The sequence below is a fragment of the Pan paniscus genome, chromosome 14, assembly GCF_029289425.2.
Source record: "Pan paniscus chromosome 14, NHGRI_mPanPan1-v2.0_pri, whole genome shotgun sequence".
NCBI lineage: Eukaryota > Metazoa > Chordata > Mammalia > Primates > Hominidae > Pan > Pan paniscus.
This window is the reverse complement of record NC_073263.2, coordinates 51,355,959-51,379,781: the sequence shown is the minus strand read 5'-3', so window position 1 is coordinate 51,379,781 and position 23,823 is coordinate 51,355,959. Positions and strand designations below refer to the sequence as shown.

At 40.4% G+C, this 23,823-nt stretch overlaps 1 protein-coding gene across 5 annotated transcripts; it reads left to right on the top strand.

Annotated features, from left to right (window-relative positions):
* The first annotated feature begins 47 nt into the window (after positions 1-47).
* SPRYD7 (SPRY domain containing 7) lies at positions 48-23,540 on the top strand. Of its 5 annotated transcripts, none has more exons than XM_063595974.1 (6): positions 96-435; positions 4,796-4,888; positions 5,443-5,559; positions 8,496-8,662; positions 14,991-15,093; positions 16,303-21,079. In XM_063595974.1, the coding sequence occupies exons 1-6, from the start codon at positions 330-332 to the stop codon at positions 16,335-16,337; spliced, it is 621 nt and encodes a 206-aa protein (XP_063452044.1). In that variant the 5' UTR covers positions 96-329; the 3' UTR covers positions 16,338-21,079. The 5 variants fall into 5 exon arrangements, with proteins under 5 accessions (XP_003809860.1, XP_063452045.1, XP_063452044.1 ...); XM_063595973.1 differs by lacking the exon at positions 16,303-21,079 and adding an exon at positions 21,087-23,540 and having other exon boundaries at positions 104-435; XM_003809812.5 differs by lacking the exons at positions 4,796-4,888; positions 16,303-21,079 and adding an exon at positions 21,087-23,540 and having other exon boundaries at positions 48-435.
* Positions 23,541-23,823: the final 283 nt, after the last annotated feature.

Genomic DNA, 23,823 nt, shown 5'->3' with positions numbered 1-23,823 from the left:
GCGCACGCCGTCCCACATCCGCAGGCCCGCAACGCCACGCCCCCTGCCACGCCTCCGCGCGCCACTAGCCCCACCCGTCTCCCCGGCCCAGCCCCGCCGCTCGCCCTGTCCGGTGTCTCCCCGGCCCCTTGATTCTCCGCGTCTTCCTCGCAGGCCAGCCTAACCTCAGCCTGCATTGCGCCCTCCCGGCCTAGGGTGTCGCTGTACCGGCCTCCGAGCTCCACATAGACAAGTCCGGACCTCGGGCGGGGGCAGGAGACGGAGCTGAGCTGCGGGGGGCAGTGTCGCCTCGGTCTAGGGACGGCGGCGGAGTCGGTGGTCCCTGCGCGATGGCCACCTCGGTGTTGTGCTGCCTGCGGTGCTGCAGAGACGGCGGGACTGGCCACATCCCTCTGAAGGAGATGCCGGCCGTGCAGCTGGACACGCAGCACATGGGTAAGGGCCCTCCCTTCCCCAGACCCAACGGCTCACGGGGGCCGGGCGCGGCGGGCAGGGGGACCTGCAGGGTCAGAGGGTCCCCACGCTGCCCCGCCGCGCCGGCGACGCTGCGCCGACACCATTTCGTCTCGCAGATCTCTCCAGAAGCCGGCGGACTCCACCTGGGCCCGGTTCTGTGTTCAAGGCTGCGCAGCCCTCTCTGTGTCTGTCATCGCGAGTGGGCGTGTGGACCTCCCATTTTCACAGGAATCTCGGAGGCTTCCTCCGGAGATGTCACACGTCCTCGGGCGAGGGGGCGGAGAGTGCCCTTCTGGCGCGCCCCAGTGAAAACCTACACATTTTCAGAATGCTTCTAGGTCTGGTCTTGCTCCTCCTCCTGCCCTGACTGTCGGTCCTGTCTCTTGAGCCCCATCATTTATAGGTTGAATCCTATATTATTGGAAGTAATTTTCCTCTCACCTCCTAAAGTCGAAACAAGGCAGACTGCAGAAGTCTGAAGTCGCACCTCAGGTCAGAACTTGCCATTTCAACTATAACCTCCCATTGCCCGACTCCTTAGTCATTGTGAGAGGTACTGTAATTTCATCTGACTGGCCTCTTCCCAACAGGTCTAACTGTTGAAAAATAAAATAGCACTTTGCTCCTTTGCATCTTGCTTTATCCTTTTAATTCCAAATCCATATAATTTATCTAACATTCTTCCTCTCCCATCATAGCCTCTTTCACCACCTTATTATTTCTTAGACTTTTCCCAGGTAGTTTCATGCTTCTGGAATGTGGTTCTAGAAGGAGAGATTTCCCAATATAATTATTTCAGTTAGAGTACTGTCTTTTTGTGGATTATTTTATTCTAACTGTACTTCTGCACTTTTGATTTTTTACACATTTCTGATTGTTTAAAGGACAGTGCATTGAAATAAAAAGGCACTTCTTAATATTTATGATAAAACTCTCTCGCCCAGTTTCCTTATAATTCTGGAAACACTCTGCCCACTATATTTTTGTATAACACATACTAAATGTGATAACTATATAATCACCTTGTATGTGTGTATTTACTTTTAATTCGCAGATCTCCCAAATGTAGTACAGAACCTTAATACATAAGTGATCTTTAAATTATTTTTTATCCATCATTATTTATAGACGATGGAGTTCAAATCCTATAGTTTTCCTCAGAAAATATTTCCATTTCAGTTACTCATTTACTGAAGTGATATTTATTAAGCAATTATCAGGTGGCAGGCATTGTTATAAGTGCTGAGAATATAGTGAAGGACAACCATACATAGTTCCTGGAACTCATGATCAACTGCAGCACTTCTTCCTATCTTTACTGTTAGACTCTTGAATTACTGCAGTCTCCTCTTTGGAGCATTCCTTTTCTCTGTCATCTGTTTCCTCTAGGAAGAGCTGGTCAGATATACTCATTCCACTGTGTTTTATTTCTCCAAAGCTGTCCAGCAACTGTCAGCTACTAACTGGATGAAATAGAGTAATGTCATCTCCAAATTTTCTAACTGCATGGAAGTTTTTTCTTCTTCTTTTCTTTTTTTTTTTTTTTTTTTTGAGACGGAGTTTCACTATTGTTGCCCAGGCTGGAGTGCTGTGGCACAATCTCCACTCACTGCAACCTCCACCTCCCGGGTTCAAGCAATTCTTCTGCCTCAGCCTCTTGAGTAGCTGGGATTACAGGCGCCCACCATCAAGCCCGGCTAATTTTTGTATTTTTAGTAGAGACAGGGTTTCACCATGTTGGTCAGGGTGGTCTCGAACTGACCTCGTGATCTGCCTGCCTCTCAGCCTCCCAAAGTGCTGGGATTACAGGCGTGAGCCACCGCGCCCGGCCAGGAAGTTTTTTCTTAGCCTGTCTTTCTATAAACTTAAATTATTCAATCACAGAGGAGCCTGATTTGAGAACCTGAATAAAATGAAAGAAAAGGGTTGTTGAGTTAGAAGAACATGTTTCAAGCATGAATTGATCTTGACTTGAAAATAGAAACACATGGATTTGGTGGTGTGAAAGATTATTATATTAAATAACCTAAAAAATGTGGTTGCTTTTTTTTTTTTTTAACAAAATTGTCTGTATACTTCAAGTGATTCTCTCAGGGTTGTCACTTATTTTAGTGATGTTGTATTACTTAAAACCACTTTGGAATTCCTCTTTTGGAATTTTCTATGGCATAATTTTTGTAAGTATTATCATTGATGCCGTATCTTTGGCTTTTAATTGTGAATTGACATTTTAGAAACAAATGACTTCCAAGGCAGCTACTTTGAAAGGGACACCGCTCATTTGGAAATTTATGTTTCTTAAAACATCCTCTGTGGCTATGTTTATGTGGCATTCTGGCTGTACTCAAATTTGCCTTGACCGTCTAAGCAGCACCAATCATTAAAAGTACAGATTCTAAAACCGTCTGTGTACTTAAAAGAAATGGGATAAGCTTAAAATGATTCCCTAATGACTCATAAACACCCTGAATATTCTTTCTTTCTTTTTTTTTCTTTCTTTTTTTTTTTTTTTTTTTTGAGAGGGAATCTCGCTCTGTCCCCCAGGCTGGAGTGCAGTGGCCTGATCTCAGCTCACTGCAACCTCCGCCTCCTGGGTTCAATTAATTCTCCTGTCTCAGCCTCCTGAGTAGCTGGGACTGTAGGTGCCCACCACCATGCCTGGCTAATTTTTGTATTTTTAGCAGAGATGGGGGTTTCACCATGTTGGCCAGGCTGGTCTTGAACTCCTGACCTCAAGTAATCTGCCTGCCTCAGCCTCCCAAAGAGCTGGGATTACAGGTGTTAGCCACCTCGCATGGCCAAGAGTGTTATATCCCATTGTGCTCTGCAAAAGTCCTGAGATTCTGATTGTAGTTGATTAGGTCATGTAGCAGTTCTTGACTCAGTTACTGTGGCCAAGAAATGTGGAGGGCACTGATTGCCTTAACCTAGATCAAATGTTGTACACCTGAAGCAGAGATTGAGTCAGCTTTCTTGGAACTGTTTTGATCTCCAGAGGGAAGTCTGTCGGGAGAGGGAGAACAGATACTGCATGTCCACTACAAAGTGCTTAGCACAGCATATTAATTCATCCTTTATCAGTTATTTGATGAGCAGCTGCTCAATGCCAAGCACTGCATGGTCTTTGCCATCAAGGAGGATGCTCTCCAGTTGAAATTACTGGAGGTATATGGAGTAGCCAGATACAAATTATTTATAAAGGTACTTTCCCAGAATTTGGGGGTTAACTTTTTTAATTAGAAAAAAAAGGATGTTAATGAATTTTTAGTAATCATACAATAGGATCTCAGTTTTGCCTTGTTTAAGGGAGGGCATCTCTTAACCAGTTTAGAATTGTGTTAGAATCTGAAAATTTTGCATTTCTTTTATGTATTTGTACCAAATAATTTTGTTTAACTGTTAATTCAACCTTTTGTTACTATGACCTAATTTTATTTAACCCCTTCTGGAAGAGTCCCATACAGTTCTAATATTCAGATCTGCTTGGCTGGTACAGTTACTGCCAGCAAAGTGGTGGTAGTGGCCACAAGTATGGGGAGTTATATGCATTGGTGTATGGGCTATTTCTTACATATTAGAATTATGTAATTCTGTGTATTCTTACACGTTAGAATTATGTATATTCTCTGATAGACGTTTTCCTAAATCAAATTGGTACTAGGATCACATCAGGAGACAGTGTCTCTCTTTCTCACTCTCATCTATAGATGTCGTTTCATCTAAAAAATTTTCTACGAGAATAAAGTGCATGTAAGAATGTTAAAACCTTGTTTACATATTTGCAATGTGATTGAAGTAGCTATCTTAATAAACATTTTAAGATCCTAAAGTTAGCAGTTTGTCACTGTCAGGTATTTCAACATAGATGTGTGTTCTTTTTCATATTCCCTGTACTCTTCAGTTCTTACATGACTAATGCACAAGTATAGTAGCTTGTATTTAGTAGGCATTCAGGTGGCTTTTAGTAAATTGTTTTAATTCATTTGAATAGAATTGAAAACTACCAATTTACTAAAGTCTCTTGTGTTTATGTTTTGGTTTAAATTAAGAAATTTATGAAATCATCAAATTGGTTTCCTGGCTAAAAATTAAAAGAGTTAGTCTATTTCTACCTTAAAAGTGTTTTAAACGTTCAATATGATTCAGAGTTATTACAGTTTACTTGAAACTGCTTAATTAAAACTTACTTCTCTCGCCCAGGCTAGAGTGCAGTGGTGCAATCTCAGTTCACTGCAACCTCTGCCTCCCAGGCTCAAGTGATCCTCCCACCTCGGCCTCCCAAGTAGCTGGGACTACAGGCTTGTGCCACCACACCAGCTAATTTTTGTATTTTTTATAGAGATGGGGTTTTGCAAGGTTGCCCAGGCTGGTCTCGACTTCCTGCACTCAAGCAGTCTGCCCACCTCGACCTCCCAAAGTGCTGGGATTACAGGTATGAACCACTGTACCCAGCGTGCTTAATTAAAACTTATACATACAAATGAATATTACTTATAAATGTTCTCTTAGGAAAAAATAGTGAATTAAATATTTAAAATAATTCAGCTATATTTCAAAGTACTTACAGTGTCCCTATTTTTTGTGGACTGAGTTAGAACTGAACAAATTAATCCTGATTGTTGGATTGAAAATAGAAAACTTGGCCAGGCGCAGTGCTTCATGCCTGTAATCCCAGAACTTTGGGAGGCCAAGGTGGGCGGATCACGAGGTCAGGAATTCAAGACTAGCCTGACCAATATGGTGAAACCCCCATCTCTACTAAAAATATAAAAATTTAGCCAGGTGTGGTGGTGCACACCTGTAGTCCCAGCTACTCGGGAGGCTGAGGCAGGAGAATCGCTTGAACCCAGGAGGCAGAGGTTGCAGTGAGCCAAGACCGTGCCACTGCACTCCAGCCTGGGTGACAGAGCAAGACTCCATCTCAAAAAAGAAAAGAAAAGAAAAGAAAATACAAAACTTTACATAGTGTCTGCATTTTTTGTTTAGGAACAGATGTTGTTATTGTAAAGAATGGAAGAAGAATATGTGGAACAGGAGGTTGTTTAGCCAGCGCACCTTTACATCAAAACAAAAGCTATTTTGAATTCAAAATCCAGTCCACAGGTTGGTATAATGGTACTTTACTATTAAAAGTCCTAATTGTTCTAAATATTAAGAGTAATTTGTAACACATAAAAAAGATTCAGAAGGTAATATAAAAGCGCCAAACTCTTAGAAGATCTGGGTCTTCCACCTCTTGTTGTGTGATCCTGGGTAAATTAGTTAATTTAGTTAAATTAGGTTCAGTTTTCTCATCTATAAAATGGGTATTACAGGAGCTGCCCATTCTGCCTCACAGGAACTCTATGTATGAAAGTGTTTTAAGACAAGACATGCTGCATAAATATAAGGCACTAGTATTTTTAATGGGATCCGGATGAACCCTCTTGTTTGGTCAAGCATATAAGGTCAAACATATAAGCAGCATATACTCTTGCTATTTATTTTAGGATTAAAGTCAATCTGTTGATTCTGAGTTTTTCTTTTTTTTTTTCTTTTTTGAGACAGAGTCTTGCTCTGTCACCCAGGCTGGAGTGCAGTGGCGCGGTCTTGACTCACTGCAACCTCCGCCTCCCGGGTTCAAACAATTCTCTTGCCTCAGCCTCTTGAGTAGCTGGGATTACAGGCATGCACCACCATGCCCAGCTAATTTTTATATTTTCAGTAGAGACAGAGGTTTCACCATGTTGGTCAGGCTGATCTCAAACTCCTGATCTTGTGATCTGCCCTCGTCAGCCTCCCAAAGTGTTGGGATTACAGGCGTGAGCCAGAGTTTTTCTCTTAACTCAGTTATTAAGATACCCTGATTCAGTGTTTTGAAGCAGTCATCAAATTCAGAATTCAGATAGAAGTCTGCAGTCTATATTTCTCTTTTTAAAATTTATGGAGTTTCTTGAACTGTAAAGCAATTCTATGTGATTATAATAGGTTAGTTAACTGTGCCTGTATTGTATATGGGAAAACTTTTAAAATAAAAGCTTTACTGTAAAGTGATCGGGCATAGTGGCTCACACCTGTAATCCCAACACTTTGGGAGGCCGAGGTGGGCAGATCACCTGAGGTCAGGAGTTCAAGACCAGCCTGGCCAACATGGTGAAACCCCATCTCTACTAAAGATACAAAAATCATCCAGGCATTGTGGTGGGCACCTGTAGTCCCAGTTACTCGGGAGGCTAAGGCAGGAGAATTGCCTGAACCCGGAAGACAGAGGCTGCAGTGAGCTGAGATTATGCCACTGCACTGCAGCCTGGGCAACAGAGTGAGACTCCGTCTCAAAAAAAAAAAAGTGGCTGGGCGTGGTGGCTCACGCCTGTAATCCAGCACTTTGGGAGGCCGAGGGGGTGGATCACGAGGTCAGGCATTTGAGACCAGCCTGGTCAACATAGTGAAACCCCGTTTCTACTAAAAGTACAAAAAATTAGTCAGGCGTGGTGGTGGGTGCCTGTAATCCCAGCTACTCGGGAGGCTGAGGCAGGAGAATCACTTGAACCCAGAAGCCGGGGGTAACAGTGAGCCGAGATCATGCCACTGCGCTCCAGCCTGGGCAACAGTACAAGACTCTGTCTCAAAAAAACAAATACAAAAACAAAAACAAAACAAGCTTTATTGTAAATAAACTTCTAGTGAAATACTGCATCAGTAATGTGGGTAGAGAATAGGAAAATGAGAGTGGAGTAAATGAATCTTACTATTACTTGGCCAGCCTTGAATGATATGAAATTTCCCCCTAGGGCTTATTTTCTAAATTAGTTTTACTTATTTATTTATTTATAGATGGGGTCTTGCTCTGTCACCCAGGCTGGAGTGCAGTGGCATGATTATAGCTCAGTGCAGCCTTGAGCTTCTAGGCTCAAGCAGTACTCCTGCTGCAGCCTTCCCAGTAGCTGAGACTACAGGCTCAAGCCACCGTGCCTAGCTCTAAATTAGTTTTAAATAATGATTTTCAATGGGGCATGGTGGCTTACACCTGTAATTCCAGCGCTTTGGGAGACTGAGGCAGGAGGGTTGCTCAAGGCCAGGAGTTTGAGACCAGCCTGGGCAACATAGCACAACCCCATCTCTACAAAGAAAAGAAAAATTAGCTGGGTGTGGTGGCTTAAAATACTGGGTAAGAAAATGATTTTACACCTTATTGTTAATTTCTCCTCTCCATGATATTGCTTATGGTATATATTGTTTGTCACTCATTGTAGATGTAAAAACTGAAGACAGTACATTCCCACTTTTCAAAGGGAGAGCTTGAAATTGAACTCCAGGCCATTTAAATTCAATGTGTAGCTTTTTAAAAATCTTTTTGAGATAATAATAATGATGATGATGACAGCTAGCATTTTCTGAATACTTATTGTGTGCTTTACTTTCTCATGTTGTGGAGTACTTACACTGTTCCAAGTGCTTTACTTGGATTATCTTGTTGTATCTTTTCATTACCTTGCGAGGTGAGTACTGTTAGAATCCTCAGTTCACAGATAAGGGAACAAAGAGAGGTTAGGTAATTTGCGCAAGATGATGTAGCAGAGTCAAGATTTAATCCTCATTTGCACTATTCCAGGGCCCACTCTCTTATCTCCTAGGCTGTACTACATCTGTGAAGAACATAGTATAGTTTGCAAGCTACTTTTATTTTATTTTATTTTATTTATTGAGACAGGGTCTGGCTTTGTCGCTCAGGCTGGAGTGCAGTGGAATGATCATGGATCACTGCAACCTCAACTTCCCTGGCTCCAACAATCCTCCCACCTCAGCCTCCTGAGTAGCTGGGGTTACAGGCACATGCTCCCATGCCCAACTAATTTTTGTATTTTTTGTAGAGACGGGGTTTGGGCATGTTGCCCAGGCTGGTGCAAACTACTTCTAAAAGAAGATTTTTTTAAAAGAGTAATAGAAAACAATTTAGTGTTAATACAGCACTTCCTTTAAAAAGTTTATACTCCCTTTTAAAATAACTCGATGGTTGTAGTCTTCAGATTTTGAGGGCATTTAAACTGTTATATTTTTAGGAATCTGGGGTATTGGTGTTGCAACTCAGAAGGTTAACTTGAATCAGATTCCTCTTGGCCGAGATGTGCACAGTCTGGTGATGAGAAATGATGGAGCCCTTTACCACAACAATGAAGAGAAAAATAGGCTGCCAGCAAACAGTCTTCCGCAGGAAGGAGATGTGGTGGTGAGTTCCCTCATGGAGTTGCTTTCCACTGTAAATGACTAAACTTGAACTGCTTTTAGTATCTACAGCTTTGTCTGGGAGTTTGTGGTTTGAATTCCAAAGCAATGGGATTGGATCTAATGAGATGGTGCATTTTCCAGGAGAGCACTTCGTGTAGATGTTGCACGCTACTCAACTGCCCCCTCCTTTTTAGAGCTGCCACTGGCTGGGAAAATCAGTGTGAACCCTTATTTCTACTCTGGAGAATTAATGACAGGCTGTCTGCTGATCACACATTCCTGTTTCTCTCACATTAGAGAAAACTTGGCCCACAATTCTAAAAGTTTGCTGAAGCTTATATTAGAAAATACTAGTTATTTTTAAGGCTGGATATCTCTTAGGGAAAATGTTCACATTTATTTCTTCTTCTTGTTTTTTTTTTTTCTTAGAGTCTCGCTCTGTCACCTAGGCTGTAGTGCAGTGGCATGATCTTGGCTCACTGCAACCTCTGCCTCCCAGGTTCAAGCTATTCTCCGGCCTCAGCCTCCCGAGTAGCTGGGATTACAGGCACACACCACCAGGCCTGGCTGATTTTTTTTTATTTTTAGTAGAGACGGGGTTTCGCCATGTTGGCCAGGCTGATCTCGAACTCCTGACCTCAAGTGATCCACCTGCCTCGGCCTCCCAAAGTGCTGGGATTACAGGCATGAGCCACCGCGCCTAGCCACACATGTATTTCTTAATTTGTTATGAAATTCTATTAAGAGAATTACAGCATTTTATCAGAAATGTTCATCTTCATTAAACTTAACCTAATTAAACTCTTCAGAGAACGGAACTCAAAATGCTAAAGCTTGATCGTAGAAAAGTTTTTTTTTAGAAAGCAGAGGATAGTAAAAGTTACACGTTATTAAGACTTTTCTGTTTTTACTCCTAACTGGCTATATTTAACTCTTTACAAAGCTAGCACATTGAAAATGTAATCCAAAGATTTCTTTCTGTCTTTTCCAGATACTTCCTCCCACACTGCATTATCCAAAACCCCTCCCTATCCAGAGGTCAGGCCATTGATTTAGAACAGAGTCCTAGAGTCTCCTTCAGCCGAGGTGCCCTTGTACACTGAACCTTGGGTTCTCAATTCTGATATCAAGTTGAAAGGAATCTATGAATAATGAGAGAAGGATTCTAATAAGATGAAAAGATAAGAGAAATCCAGGTTAATTAATTATGAAAAGGTACAGTATTTTAGAAAGAATGAAGAAAGGTGTGGAAATTAAGATTTTTAATTACGGCCTGATCTTTCTTCTCTTTTTTGCAATTTAAAAAATATGAACAACTGTAAGTTTTTAATTGTTGGAAGTTTTTTTTCCAGAATTGACTAAAAAAGGAGATGAAAGGCATAAGCCATTAAAAAAATCTGCTTTTTCCCATGCTTTTTGAATAGTTGGTTCTGTATTTGTAGATCATTGCCAGATGCCCATAATATGGAACATCCTTATTCAAGTGGTAATTTCTTAAAAGAGAATCTTGAAGTCAAGTTGATGCTGTCAACCTGCTTACCCTAAAAGATGAAATTCAAACATAAGAAAGGATAATCAGTAACAAATGTTTTTCTTTGTTGATGAACTGAAACTTCTACCTGCCTTCCTATCTCATTTCATTCATTGTAATGTCTGATAGCACAGTGTGACAGACTGAAGAATGCCACTTTTAGTCTGTCAGTGTTGTTAAATTAGACTTCGAGTTTTCATATGAGCTCATTCTCATAAAAGGAGAACTAAAACTATGAAATACATGCAGAGCCAAGAAAAGAAAAACATTACCCTGCCATTTTAACTAGTTCAAACACTGGAGAACAAATTTTACCAAATTGTTAACAGTGGCATGGAATAAGTAGAATGGATTATAAGACAGGAAAAGCATCTCATGTGTTTAGAATTTAAGTCATGTACCATTCTCTGAGGAGAAATCAAGAAAAATAAGCTGTGAACATCTAACCAAATGATTATATGATTATATTCACATGATAATCACCCAGTACAGCACGGCCTGCTACAGAACTAGAAAGACATACATGAAACAGTTTATGCTCACTTTCTCCTTTTTTTTTTTGTTTTCAGATGGCCACTCGCTCTGTCACCCAGGCTGGAGTGCAGTGGCGCTATCTTGGCTCACTGCAAGCTACACCTCCTGGGTTCACGCCATACTCCTGCCTCAGCCTCCTGAGTAGCTGGGACTACAGGCGCCCGCCACCACGACTGGCTAATTTTTTTCATTTTTTACTAGAGACGGGTTTTCACTGTGTTAGCCAGGATGGTCTCCAACTCCTGACCTCATGATCTGCCCACCTCAGCCTCCCAAAGTGCTGGGATTACAGGCGTGAGCCACCGTGCCCAGCCTACTTTCTCCTTATACATATAATTCTGAAAAGTACAAATTTCATTCTAACATGCATTTATCAGTTTACTTTTAGAGAAGTCTTATAAACATTCTATGTAATAATAACAATAACGAACACTTCTAAGCATTTATTTATTGAGATGGAGTCTCACTCTGTTGCCCAGGCTGGATTGCAGTGGTGCCATCTCGGCTCACTGCAACCTCCACCTCCTGGATTCAAGCGATTCTCCCGTCTCAGCCTCTCTAGTAGCTGGGACTACAAGTGCGTGCCACCACGCCTGGCTAATTTTTGTATTTTTTAGTAGAGACGGGGTTTCACCATATTGGACAGGCTGGTCTCGAACTCCTGACCTCGTGATCCACCCACCTTGGCCTCCCAAAGTGATGGGATTACAGGCATGAGCCACCGTGCCCAGACCTAAGCATTTATTATGGGCACTGTTCTAAGTGCCTGGCAAGGATTAAATTGTTTAATGCTCATAATGGCCCTTTGAAATAGGTATTATTATTATTATTATTATTATTATTTTATTTTATTTTTTTTGAAATGGAGTTTTGCTCTTGTTGCCCAGGCTGAAGTGCAATGATGCAGTCTCGGCTTACTGCAACCTTCACCTCCCGGGTTCAAGCGGTTCTCCTGCCTCAGCCTCCTGAGTAGCTACAATTACAGGTGCCTGCCACCATTCCCAGCTAATTTTTTTGTGTTTTTAGTAGAGACAGGGTTTCGCCATGTTGGCCAGGCTGGTCTGGAACTCCTGACCTCAAGTGATCTACCCACCTCAGCCTCCCAAAGTGCTGAGATTACAGGTGTGAGCCACCACGCCTGTATGGTAGTAGTATTATTATCCCCATTTTACAGATTAAGAGAAGTCAAGTAACTTCTTATGTGAGTTAATTACAAGACTATATAGCTCAGCCAGATACTATGGCTCATGCCTGTAATCCTAGCACTTTGAGAGGCCAAGGCAGAAGGATCCCTTGAGCTCAGGAATTTGAGACCAGCCTGGGAAACATAGTGAGACCCCATCTCTACAAACAAACAAACAAATAAATAAATAAATAAATAAAATTTAAAAAGAAAATTAGCCGGGCATAGTGGCATGCCCCTGTAGTTCCAGCTACTTGGAAGGCTGAGGTGGGAGAACTGCTTCAGCCCGGGAGATAAAGGCGGCAGTGAGCCGTGATCCTGCCGCTGCACTCCACCCAACCTGGGCCACACAGAGCAAGACCTTGTCTCTGGCCGGGCGCGGTGGCTCACGCCTGTAATCCCAGCACTTTGGGAGGCCGAGGTGGGCAGATCACCTGAGGCCGGGAGTTCGAGACCAGCCTGACCAACATGGAGAAACCCCGTCTCTACTAAAAAAAATACAAAAAATTAGCCAGGCGTAGTGGTGCATGCCTGTAATCCCAGCTACTCGGGAGGCTGAGGCAGGAGAATCACTTGAACCTGGGAGGCGGAGGTTGCAGTGAGCCGAGATTGCGCCATTGCACTCCAGCCTAGGCGACAAGAACGAAACTCTGCCTCAAAAAAAAAAAAAAAAGACCTTGTCTCAAAAACAAAAACAAAAACCAAGATCATACCTGAAGCAGTCTAATTTCAGAATCTGTTCACTAACCTGCACACAATTATTAATAAAGACATAGAACACACAGTATATTTTGCTATCATTTTGGCAGAATCAAACCCAGTTTCTTCATCATAGAATAGATTAGGTTAGAAAATACTTGAACTGGCCCATCACAGTGGCACATGCCTGTAATCCCAGCACTTCGGGAGGCTGAGGCGGGCGTATCACACTGAGCCAAGGTCGCGCCACTGCACTCCAGCCTGGGCGACAGAGTGAGACCCAGTCTCAAAAAAAAAAAAAAAAGAAAGAAAATACTTGAACTAAACTATACTGGGGGTGGGACTTCTCACATCTTTCCTCACTTCTTTGGTACTGGGATTTTGCTACTGCAGGCTTGGGTTTAAAACTTGCTTGTTTGAGGCTGGGCGCGGTGGCCAACGCCTGTAATCTCCGCATTTTGGGAGACCGAGGCGGGCAGATCATTTGAGGTCAGGAGTTCAAGACCAGCCTGGCCAACATGGTGAAACCCCATCTCTACTAAAAATGCAAAAATTAGCCAGGCATGGTGGCGGGCGCCTGTAATCCCAGCTACTGGGGAGGCTAAGGCAGGAGAATCTCCTGAACCTGGGAAGTGGAGGTTGCAGTGAGCCAAGATCATGCCATTGCACTACAGCCCGGGTGACAGAACGAGACTCTGTCTCAAAAAAAAAAACAAAAAACAAACTTGTTTGTTTGCAATCGGCCACTGGGGAATGAAAGTGCCTGGATTACAACCTCACTGATCTGAACTGCTAGATTTCTGGTAGTCCCATAATGAGAGTAACATACTTTCTTTTTTATGTAATTAGGTTTTGGTTTTTTAAAATGAAAACAGACTGTTTCATTAGAAAAGTGAATCCCAGCCATCAGCTAGCTTTATTACTATTATCTAAAGACATAAACTAAAGCGAAACAAAGGCAATCTATGTACTATTTATCTTTCTCAGTATTCCTTAATTATTAATAATTGTTTAAGTTAACCCTGGCTTTGCTAAGAATTGAGAATCTTTCATACCACTTACCACATTAGCTTCTCTGGGCTTTTGCTGTCTTGCTTGTAAAGAGAGAGAATTTAAGACTAAGATGATCTATAAAATGTTTTTTTTTTTACCTCTAAAAAGCTTTTAACTTGATAGAATGTATCCACAGTCAGAAATCCTGAAATCCTTGAAGTGGTTTGCTTCTTGGTCTATGATGACTTCTCTATTGAAAGATCTCTGCTGTCTTTCAAGGGAAAGATCTCTTTTTGTTATCAGTTAGTAGCTATTGTATAAAGTTTTAAAGAGAGATATGGTGATTAAGAGCAAGTGTTTAAAGAGAGGCATGGTGATTTAGAGAGAGGTATTGTGATTAAGAGCAAGGATTCTGAAACCATACTGCATGGATTTAAATCACAGCTTTTCCACTTCCTAGCTGTGCAACCTTAGGTAAATTACTTAATCTTTCTGTGCTTTAGCTTCATCTGTAAAATGGGGATAGTAATACTGTCTTGTTGTGAGGATTAAATGAGTAAATATGAACTGCCTAGAATAGTAGCACTATTGTTATATAACATGGGCTAAGTCTTTTCTAGCCTTTTATTTATATAAATAATTTATATTTATATAAATAAATATTTTATTTATATAATTATAAAATAATTATTTTAACAATAATTATTAATAACACTAATTGTGATTTTTTTCCCATCAATAGTGTACCGAGTAATTTTATTACATTGTTTTTTAAATCATTTGAGCTACTATTTTTGTTTTTTAACTTGAAACTAATTACCAATTTTATTCAGTTGTGAACACCAGCTTTTCCTTGATAATACACTTGACACATTTGAAACCAGAGTAAAGAGATGTAGAAATGTGTTATTTCTTCCTGGAAATAAAATGTATAGAGACGTTTCTTCATAATTTGAAAACAGTGACAGGTAGTAAGTCCTGACAGTGAAAAAAACCTCATTGTTTTTCCCTCTTTAGATCAAATTCTGTAGAGAAAGAGCAGCGTTTTCTGTATGAGTGTAAAAGGTTTCTCTATTCATGGTATGTAGTACTTATATTATCTTAGCATTCAAAATATAAAATCCAGATTATACAAATATAATTCTAGGATTTAAACTGTTGGCTTTGTTTTACCTCTAATGTGGACTCTTGGGATGTTACCTGACTTTATCCCCCCTCATAATCACTACTCATTTTTTTAGCTCAGTTCAAGTAGGATTCTACCAAATTGTCAACCCTTAATGAAAATTGTTGTCAGCCTATGCTTAGCTTTTTGTGTTTCCATACTTCCCAGTCAATGCTTTCTGACAGCTCAGCTTTTATGGAACGTTTCTGTTTTTTCCTTCCTAGGGTATTACTTATGACCATGTCGAATTAAATGTATACTTGAATGGAAAAAACATGCATTGTCCAGCATCAGGTATACGAGGGACAGTGTATCCAGTTGTTTATGGTAAGCAAAAATATTTCTAATGTATTATTACATACATATTAACTTGTTTGGTGTGTGTATCAGTCTGTTTTCATGCTGCTATAAAGATATACCCAAGACTGGGTAATTTATAAAGGAAAGAGGTTTAATTGACTCACAGTTCCACAGAGCTGGGGAGGCCTCAGGAAACTTACAATCATGGCGGAAGGGAAAGCAAACACATCCTTCTTCACATGGGAATAGGAAGGAGAAGATTGAGCGAAGTTGGGGAAAGCCCCTTATGAAACCATCAGATCTTGTGAAAACTCACTCACTTTTACAAGAACAGCATGAGCGTAACCACCCCCATGATTCAATTACCTCCCACTGGGTCCCTCCACAACACATGGGGATAATGGGAACTATAATTCAAGATGAGATTTGGGTGGGGACACAGCCAAACCATATCAGTGTGTATGTTACTTTTATAGCTATCATCTAGAAATCTGGACACATTGTTAATAAGGACCTTTTTATTTTATTTATTTATTTATTGTTTGAAATGGAGTGTCACTCTGTCACCCAGGCTGGAGTGCAGTGACACGATCTCAGCTCACTGCAACCTCCGCCTCCTGGGTTCAAGCGATTCTCCTGCCTCAGCCTCCCGAGTAACTGGGATTACAGGTGCCTGCCACCACGCCTGGCTACTTTTTGTATTTTTAGTAGAGATGGGGTTTCACCATGTTGGCCAGGCTGGTCTTAAACTCCTGACCTCAGATGATCCACCCGCCTCAACCTCCCAAAGTGCTGGGATTACAGGCATAAGTCACCGTGCCCAGCCATAAGGACCTTTTTATATGGAATGTAGTTGCTAGGATATTACAATCCCACTTTGCAGGATTAAGGATAGTTTCTGTTCCCCATGTATTAAACTTGCTAAATACAATGATTACACTTAAATATGCAATAACCGTACTCCCTTTTTCAACATGTAGTTTTATGTTTTAGAAAGTTTCAAAAAGCTTTACTGAATTTAGAAAACTTTTTCTGCAAGTCATTGGGAATGATTGCATGGCCAGGAAACATAATTATAAATAATATTTTGGAATTAGAGATGAGAATTTTATGTAGACTGTACATTAATAACCCTTACAAAATTCCTTAAATGTTAATGCTCTTCTGAGGGAAATAGTGACTTAGAATTTTAATTTTAACTTTAATTTTTTGTTTTTTTGTTTTGTTTTGTGACAGAGTCTTGCTGTGTCCCCCAGGCTGGAGTGCAGTAGCCCGATCACAGCTCACTGCAGCCTCAAACTCCTGGGTTCAAGCAATCCTCCCACCTCAGCCACCCCAGTAGCTGGGACTACAAGTGTGCACCACTATTGGGATTACAGGCATGAACCACTGCATCCGGCCTACCTTAATTTTTATTATGGAAAATTCCAAACATGTACAGAAGTAAAAAGAATAGTATAATAAACCCTCATATACCCATCAGCCAGCTTCAAACAATTATCAACTTGTAACCAATCGGGTTTCATCTACACCCCCCCACCCCCAATGCTGCTATTGTTCTTCACTTACCCTCCTTGGGTTATTTCGAGGCAAATGCCAGATAATATATAATTTTATTCATAAATGTTTTATTTGTATCTCGAAAAAAAGGTCTCTTTCTTTTTTTTTTTAGACAAACATAACCACAATGTCTTTATCAATCCATTCTGCTTTATTTTTTATACTATTAACTTTTTTTTTTTTTTTTTTTTTTTTTTTTTGAGACAGAGTCTCACTCTGTCACCCAGACTGGAGTGCAGTGTTGTGATCTTGGCTCACTGCTGCCTCCGCCTCCTGGGTTCAAGCTATTCTCGTGCCTCAGCCTCCAGAGTAGCTGGGATTACAGGTGTGTATCACCACACCCAGCTAACTTTTGGGGTTTTTTTGTATTGTTTTGTTTTTTTTGAGACAGAGTCTCATTCCATCGCCAGACTGGAGTGCAGTGGCACGATCTTGGCTCACTGAAACCTCCGCCTCCCAGGTTCAAGCGATTCTCCTGCCTCAGCCTCCCGAGTAGATGGGACTACAAGCACGCACCACCACACCCAGCTAATTTTTGTATTTTTAGTAGAGATGGGGTTTCACCATGTTGGCCAGGATGGTCTTGATCTCTTGACCTTCTGTTCTGCCCGCCTCAGCCTTCCAAAGTGCTGGGATTATAGGTGTGAGCACCTGGCCAACTTTTCTATTTTTACTAGAGATGGGGTTTCACCATGTTGGCCAGGCTGATCTCGAACTCCTGAGCTCAAGTGATCTGCCCACCTCGGCCTCCCAAAGTGCTGAGATTATAGGCATGAGCCACCGTGTCCAGCCTATTTTGTATTATCAACTTTAAATAAACAGGTATATGATTTTTCTGCCTGTAGTTTCAGTAAGTCTAAAAATATTTTCTCATTTAAGTTCTTAAATTTGGGTTATAATAAGAACTAATTAGGACTGGTGCGGTGGCTCACACCTATAATCCCAACACTTTGGGAGGCCGAAGCCGGTGGATCACTTGATGTCAGGAGTTTGAGACCAGCCTGGCCAACATGGTGAAACCCCATCTCTACTAAAAATACAAAAAATTAGCCAGACGTGGTAGCGCACTCCTGTAATCCCAGTTACATGGGAGGCTGAGACAGGAAAATCGCTTGAACCCAGGAGATGGAGGTTGCAGTGAGCCGAGATCACACCACTGTGCTCCAGCCTGGGTGACAGAGCAAGACTCCATCTCAAAAAAAAGAAAAAAAAAAAAGAACTAATTTAATTACATTTGTTGTAGTTTACTATAAAAGCAGCACTGGTGCAATGACTCATGCCTGTAATCCCAGCACTTTGGGAGGCTGAGGTAAGAGTTGCTCGAGTCCAGGAGTTGAAGACCAGCCTTGAGCAACATAGTGAGAACACGTCTCGACAAAAAATTTTAAAATTATCCAGGTGTGGTTGTACGTGCCTGTAGTCCCAGCTACTTGAGAGGCTGAGCTGAGAGGATCTCTTGAGCCAGGGAGGTCAAGTCTCCTGTGAGCAGTGATCATCGTGCCACTGCACTCCAGCCTTGGCACCAGAGTAAGACCCTGTCTCAAAAGCAAAATAAAATTAAAATAATAAAATAAAAATAGCAGTATCAATGATGACAAACTGGGATGTCAGAATTATACAATAACAAATATAAATAATAATATGATAATAGCCAAAGCTTGTGATTACCTTTTAGTTTAAGGTTTTCATTAGCCTTCTTTTCTCCTAAAATTACTTTTCAGTCATTTTACCTTCTGTGTCCTTGCATGTAAATGTGTGTTTTAAAACTCAATTTAGTGTTGCATATTGGGTAAGCCTAAAAGCAATTCCTTTATTTACTTGAGTAAATGGAAATTTAGCTTGATATTTGAAATAGGTTAGCCTGAGAAATAAAATAAATATCAGTAGAGTGACAGTCATACAAGTTAACTGTAGCAAATAAGTTTAATGCTGTAAACTGTTTCTTTTATTCAGCATTATTTGTAATGTACTAAGGTTATAGATACTAAATTATATTTCATAAATTGAACTCATAAATCAGTCCAATTAAACCAGGTGTTTTAATAGCCTGATCCTATCAAAGATAAACATAAAACTTAAATCCCTTTACTCTTTTGTCTTCCATCCCTAATCCTTGATCAATCCAATCATTCATTTTGTCTCTTCTTACACTCAGCCTGTAGAAAGAAAAAGACTGCATAACACTGAAGAAGTGTGGTTACAAAGTTACGACTTCCTGGCTGGGCGCAGTAGCTCACGCCTGTAATCCCAGCACTTTGGGAGGCCGAGGCAGGCGGATCACGAGGTCAGGAGATTGAGACCATCCTGGCTAACAGGGTGAAACCCCGTCTCTACTAAAAATACAAAAAATTAGCTGGGTGTGGTGGCGGGTGCCTGTGGTCCCAGCTACTCGGGAGGCTGAGGCAAGAGAATAGCGTGAACCGGGGAGGCGGAGCTTGCAGTGAGCCGAGATCATGCCACTGCACTCCAGCCTGGGTGACAGAGCGAGACTCTGTCTCAAAAAAGAAAACAACAAAACAAAACAAAAAAAACAAAGTTATGACTTCTAGCCTAATCTGAGCTCTCAATAATTTTCAGCAATTCTTTGTGCATGTCTATGCATTCTGTGCTTCTTGCATTCTCTATTCATCCTCTGAAAATGCCTTGCCTTCTACCTTACAAAAAAAAAACAGGCAATCACAAGTGAACTCCAGCTTCCCTCTCTTCAGGTCCAATTCTGCCTTCTTTCCATCTCATCTCAGAAGTGGTACTCTGCATGTTGCAAACACTCTATCTGTAGTCTGGGTTCCAAACTCCCCAACTCTGGAACGTCACTTTGTCACAGTTATTTCATCGATATCTCATGTCATGGGCCTCCCTCTTCAGTGCTTATAAACATTCTAAGCCCCATCCCAAATGCCCTTCTTTGGGCATGCATCCCTCACTAGTCCTGTGTTTCCCCTTCCCTGGATGGCCACATTTCTTCTAGAATAACCTATATCTGCCATCTTTATTGTTTTTCTTTCTTTTTTTTTTTTTAACATTTAGGTTCGGGGGTACATGTGAAGGTTTGTTACACAGGTAAACTGGTGTCACGGTGGGGGGTTTGTTGTATAGATTACTTGACTAGCTCAAGGGTAGAGCATTTGACACCTTTATTGTTATTGTTCGTTTGTTCTGCAACCCAATTCAGCTGCCATTACACCACTAATTGAAACCACCCTTGTTAAAATCACTGGTGACTTCATGAATGTCAAATCCAGTATTTACATTTTTTTCTGCATTTATGCTGAAATATAAAGTATATAGTAATGTGCATTAAACTTATATGTGCAATTTAACAAATAGCTATCAAGTGAACACTCAACATTACCACTTAGATCAAGAAATAGAACATTTTCTTGGCCCAGATGCAGCCCGCACCACAGCTGCATTCCTCACCCAGGGGGAGTAATCACTATTAGGTGGCAGTGCTGATTATTTACTTGCTTTGCTTTATGGTCATGTTTTGTTTTGTCATCACCAGGGTCAAGGTAATGAACATATTCACCACCCCAAAGGTTTCCTTCTGCCTCTTATATCCTACTCACCTCTCCCTACCCCAGCCCCAACAAACAACCACTGATCTGCTTTCTGTCACTACAGATTAGCCCATATTTTCTAGAGTATTATATTAACAAACTCATATGGTCTTTTCTTTTGGTCTGGCTTCTTTCACTCAGCACAATTATTTGAAGATTCATTTATGCTGTAGCATATATCAATAATTCATCAGTTTTTATTGCTGAGAAGTGTAGCATTGTGTGGATATATCACAATTTCTTTATCCTTCACCAGTTGATGGACATTAGGGTTGTTTCCAGTGTGGGACTATTACAAATAAAGCTATTGTGAACGTTTGAAAATATGTCTTTGGATATACACATTCATTTCTCTTGAGTAAATACCGGTAAAAACATTTAGAAGCTGAGTAAGGCCTGCAGTCTAGTTCACAGTAGTGTACCAATGTCAGTTTCCTGGTTTGGATGTTGAGCTGTAGTCATGTAAGATGTTACCACTGGGGCAAACTGTACAAAGGGTGCACTGGACTCTTAACATTTTTGCAACTTCCTGTGAATCTATACTTTTTCAAAGTTAAACATTTTTTTAAAAAGTAATATGTCTTAATTATATAAAATTGAGAAAATGCAGATAAGCAAATAAGAAAAAAATTACCCATATTTACATCCTCTTGAGAGAATTACTAATAATATTTTTATATATATCCTTCCAGTGTTTTTGACAGATAGATTTTGATTTTTGTTGTGGCTGTTTTTACCCATAGGATTATGTTTTGTAACAGGGACAGCAGATATATTTATTCTCCTTACCTATTAATATCGTAGTATTATGGAGACAGTTTATTTTATTTTATAATTATGTATTCATTGAAATTAAAGTATTTGCTTCTAATTTATTTTCTTTCTTTTTGTATCCTTTAGTTGATGACAGTGCAATTTTGGATTGCCAGTTCAGTGAGTTTTATCATACGCCTCCACCTGGTTTTGAAAAAATATTATTTGAACAGCAAATCTTCTGAATGTATTTGTTTTTAAAACTTGTATTTCTGCACTGTTAAAAAATGTTCATCATTTAATAAAACTTTACCTGGCCTATAGATGAAAATATATTCTTAAAAATATGCTTGTTGATGCTGTCTAAGGAACCAATGTATTCAGTATACCACCCTGAAGTTGTGATTTAAAATACTTTATGTTTTGTGAAATGAAAATAAGCATTTGGGCAGTTTATTTAATTCTTATTTAAATAAATAGAATTATGGGTTTAATTAACAGTATAACATGACTATATATACATATATATTTAAAGGGAATTCTTTCTTACATAATATATTTGTTTTGATAGAGATGTAGAGTTGGGTGGGTGTTTTTGTCACTCTGAAGTTTAGACCTCATTAAATATTTGACATCTACAGTTGGATAATTTTGCCGCTTAGTGTCCTTTTTTATATACAATATAACAAAGTGAGAGAAATTTATATTACTGGCAATTTCATTTTTGGCAGTCTATTTCTGTATCATGTACCACTTTTCTTAAAACTTAAATTGCTTATTTTGTTGTGTAATGTCATTGCTTTTGATTTGCTTTGTGAAAGGAGATAAACGTTTCAGTAATTGTCAGCATTTTGTTGCCTCAGGCTGTGTTACCTCAATTTCAGAGTAAGTAGTGGTTGATAGTAATGTAGTATACACTGGCAGACATCTAGAATAGTATGATGCTTTACATTTAAATGAGGTTATTCTTTTAAGGACTTTTATTTGTATGTTTTCTGTAAGGAATAATAAAATAATTGTAATTAAGGAATATACCATACTATATTAAACACATTCTTCCTATTTTGTTAGTTATACACTAAATTCACATCACCCGTGATTATTTCAGTTCAGAGATAAGTGAATCCTCTTCATGACCCTGAGTCTTTGCCTGGTTCTTAAGAATCACTGTCCTTTAGTTAACGCCCTGTGACCTGAACCAATCACTCTATACATCTTTAGACACGTTGTCTGTTTTCAAATGAGCATAGCAAGGATGCATACATTTCCCTCCTTTTATCAACTAGAAACAGTACATTGTTCAGGAAAACATGAGTGTTAGAATTAGAAAGAGATCCAAATTGTAGTTTTGCTGCTCATCCTATTTTCTCCTCTCCAAGTCTCAGATTCCCATTTATAAAAGGAGCAATCATACTGACATAAGATTCTATGATTAAATAAGGTAATACATATATAACACCTTAATAATCATAGGCACTTGTGCCAGGCGCGGTGGCTCACACCTGTAATCCCAGCACTTTGGGAGGCTGAGGCGGGAGGATCACAAGGTCAGGAGATCGAGACCATCGTGGCTAACATGGTGAAACCCTGGCTCTACTAAAAAAATACAAAAAAAATTAGCCAGGTGTGGTGGCGGGCGCCTGTAGTTCTAGCTACTCTGGAGGCTGAGGCAGGAGAATGGCTTGAACCCGGGAGGCGGCGCTTGCAGTGAGCCGAGATTGCCCCACTGCACTCCAGCTTAGGCAACACAGTGAGACTCTGTCTCAAAAAAAATTAAAATAAAATAAAAATCATAGGCACTTAGTAAGTGTAGTTTCCTGGATGGTAAAGCATCAGGGAAAGTGGTTTTCTTTCTTTTTTTTTTTTCTCGTTTTTTTTTTTGAGACAGAGTCTCACCTTGTCACCCAGGCTAGAGTGCACCCAGGCGCGATCTCGGCTCACTGCAACCTCTGCTTCCCAGGTTTAAGCGATTCTCTTGCCTCAGCCTCCCGAGTAGCTGGGACTACAGGTGCCCGCCACCACGCCCGTGTAATTTTTGTATTTTTAGTAGAGATGGGGTTTCACCATGTTGTCCAGGCTGGTCTCAAACTCCTGACCTCATGATCCACCTCCCTCAGCCTCCCAAAGTGCTGGAATTATAGGCGTAAGCCACCGCACCCAGCCAGAAAGTGGTTCTCATGATGCTTCTCAGACCGGCAACATCAGCATCACTGGAACTTGTTAAAAAGGGACACTCTCAGAACCCACGCCAGACCCACCAAATCAGTTTGAGAACTGCCATTCAGTAGAGAATTATTTGCCTACTGTAAATTTTCTAAGGATTTATGATGGGCTATTTTTGACCCATAGGCTCAGAGAATCCTGCAAAATCCTTTTTTATTGTTTATTCTGCAGACAAAAATGTGACAATATGCTTTGAAAACATAGATATACTTGAGTAACATTTATTTACATAAATCCCAAATTCTACCTGTGAAGGTATATGAAATTTAACTATGTATGTATTATGCATTTTGTCTGGCTTTCTATCATAATTTTAATTTGTAAAGAATGTGCTTACTTGGGAAAGCAAATTAAAGTGACTACTGTTTGCTATCGTTATGATGTTATCTACCTCTTTTTAAAATTTTTTTAAAATTTTATTTTATTTTATTTTATTTTGAGACAGAGTCTCGCTCTATCGCCAGGCTGGAGTGTAATGGCACAATCTCAGCTCACTGCAACCTCCACCTCCCGGGTTCAAGCAATTCTTCTGCCTCAGCCTCCCAAGTAGCTGGGACTACAGGCGCACGCCAACACGCCTGGCTAATTTTCACACTTTTAGTAGAGACGGGGTTTCACCATGTTGGCCAGAATGGTCTCGATCTCTTGACTTCGTGATCCG

What these genes read in the sequence shown, in the direction of transcription:
- SPRYD7 (XM_063595973.1), top strand. Translation starts at nt 330, where the DNA reads ATGGCCACCTCGGTGTTGTGCTGCCTGCGGTGCTGCAGAGACGGCGGG. An exon ending in ATTCAAAATCCAGTCCACAG is followed by an intron (nt 5,560 to 8,495) that starts GTTGGTATAATG and finishes TTATATTTTTAG; the next exon opens with GAATCTGGGGTATTGGTGTT. An exon ending in CGCAGGAAGGAGATGTGGTG is followed by an intron (nt 8,663 to 14,990) that starts GTGAGTTCCCTC and finishes TTTCCTTCCTAG; the next exon opens with GGTATTACTTATGACCATGT.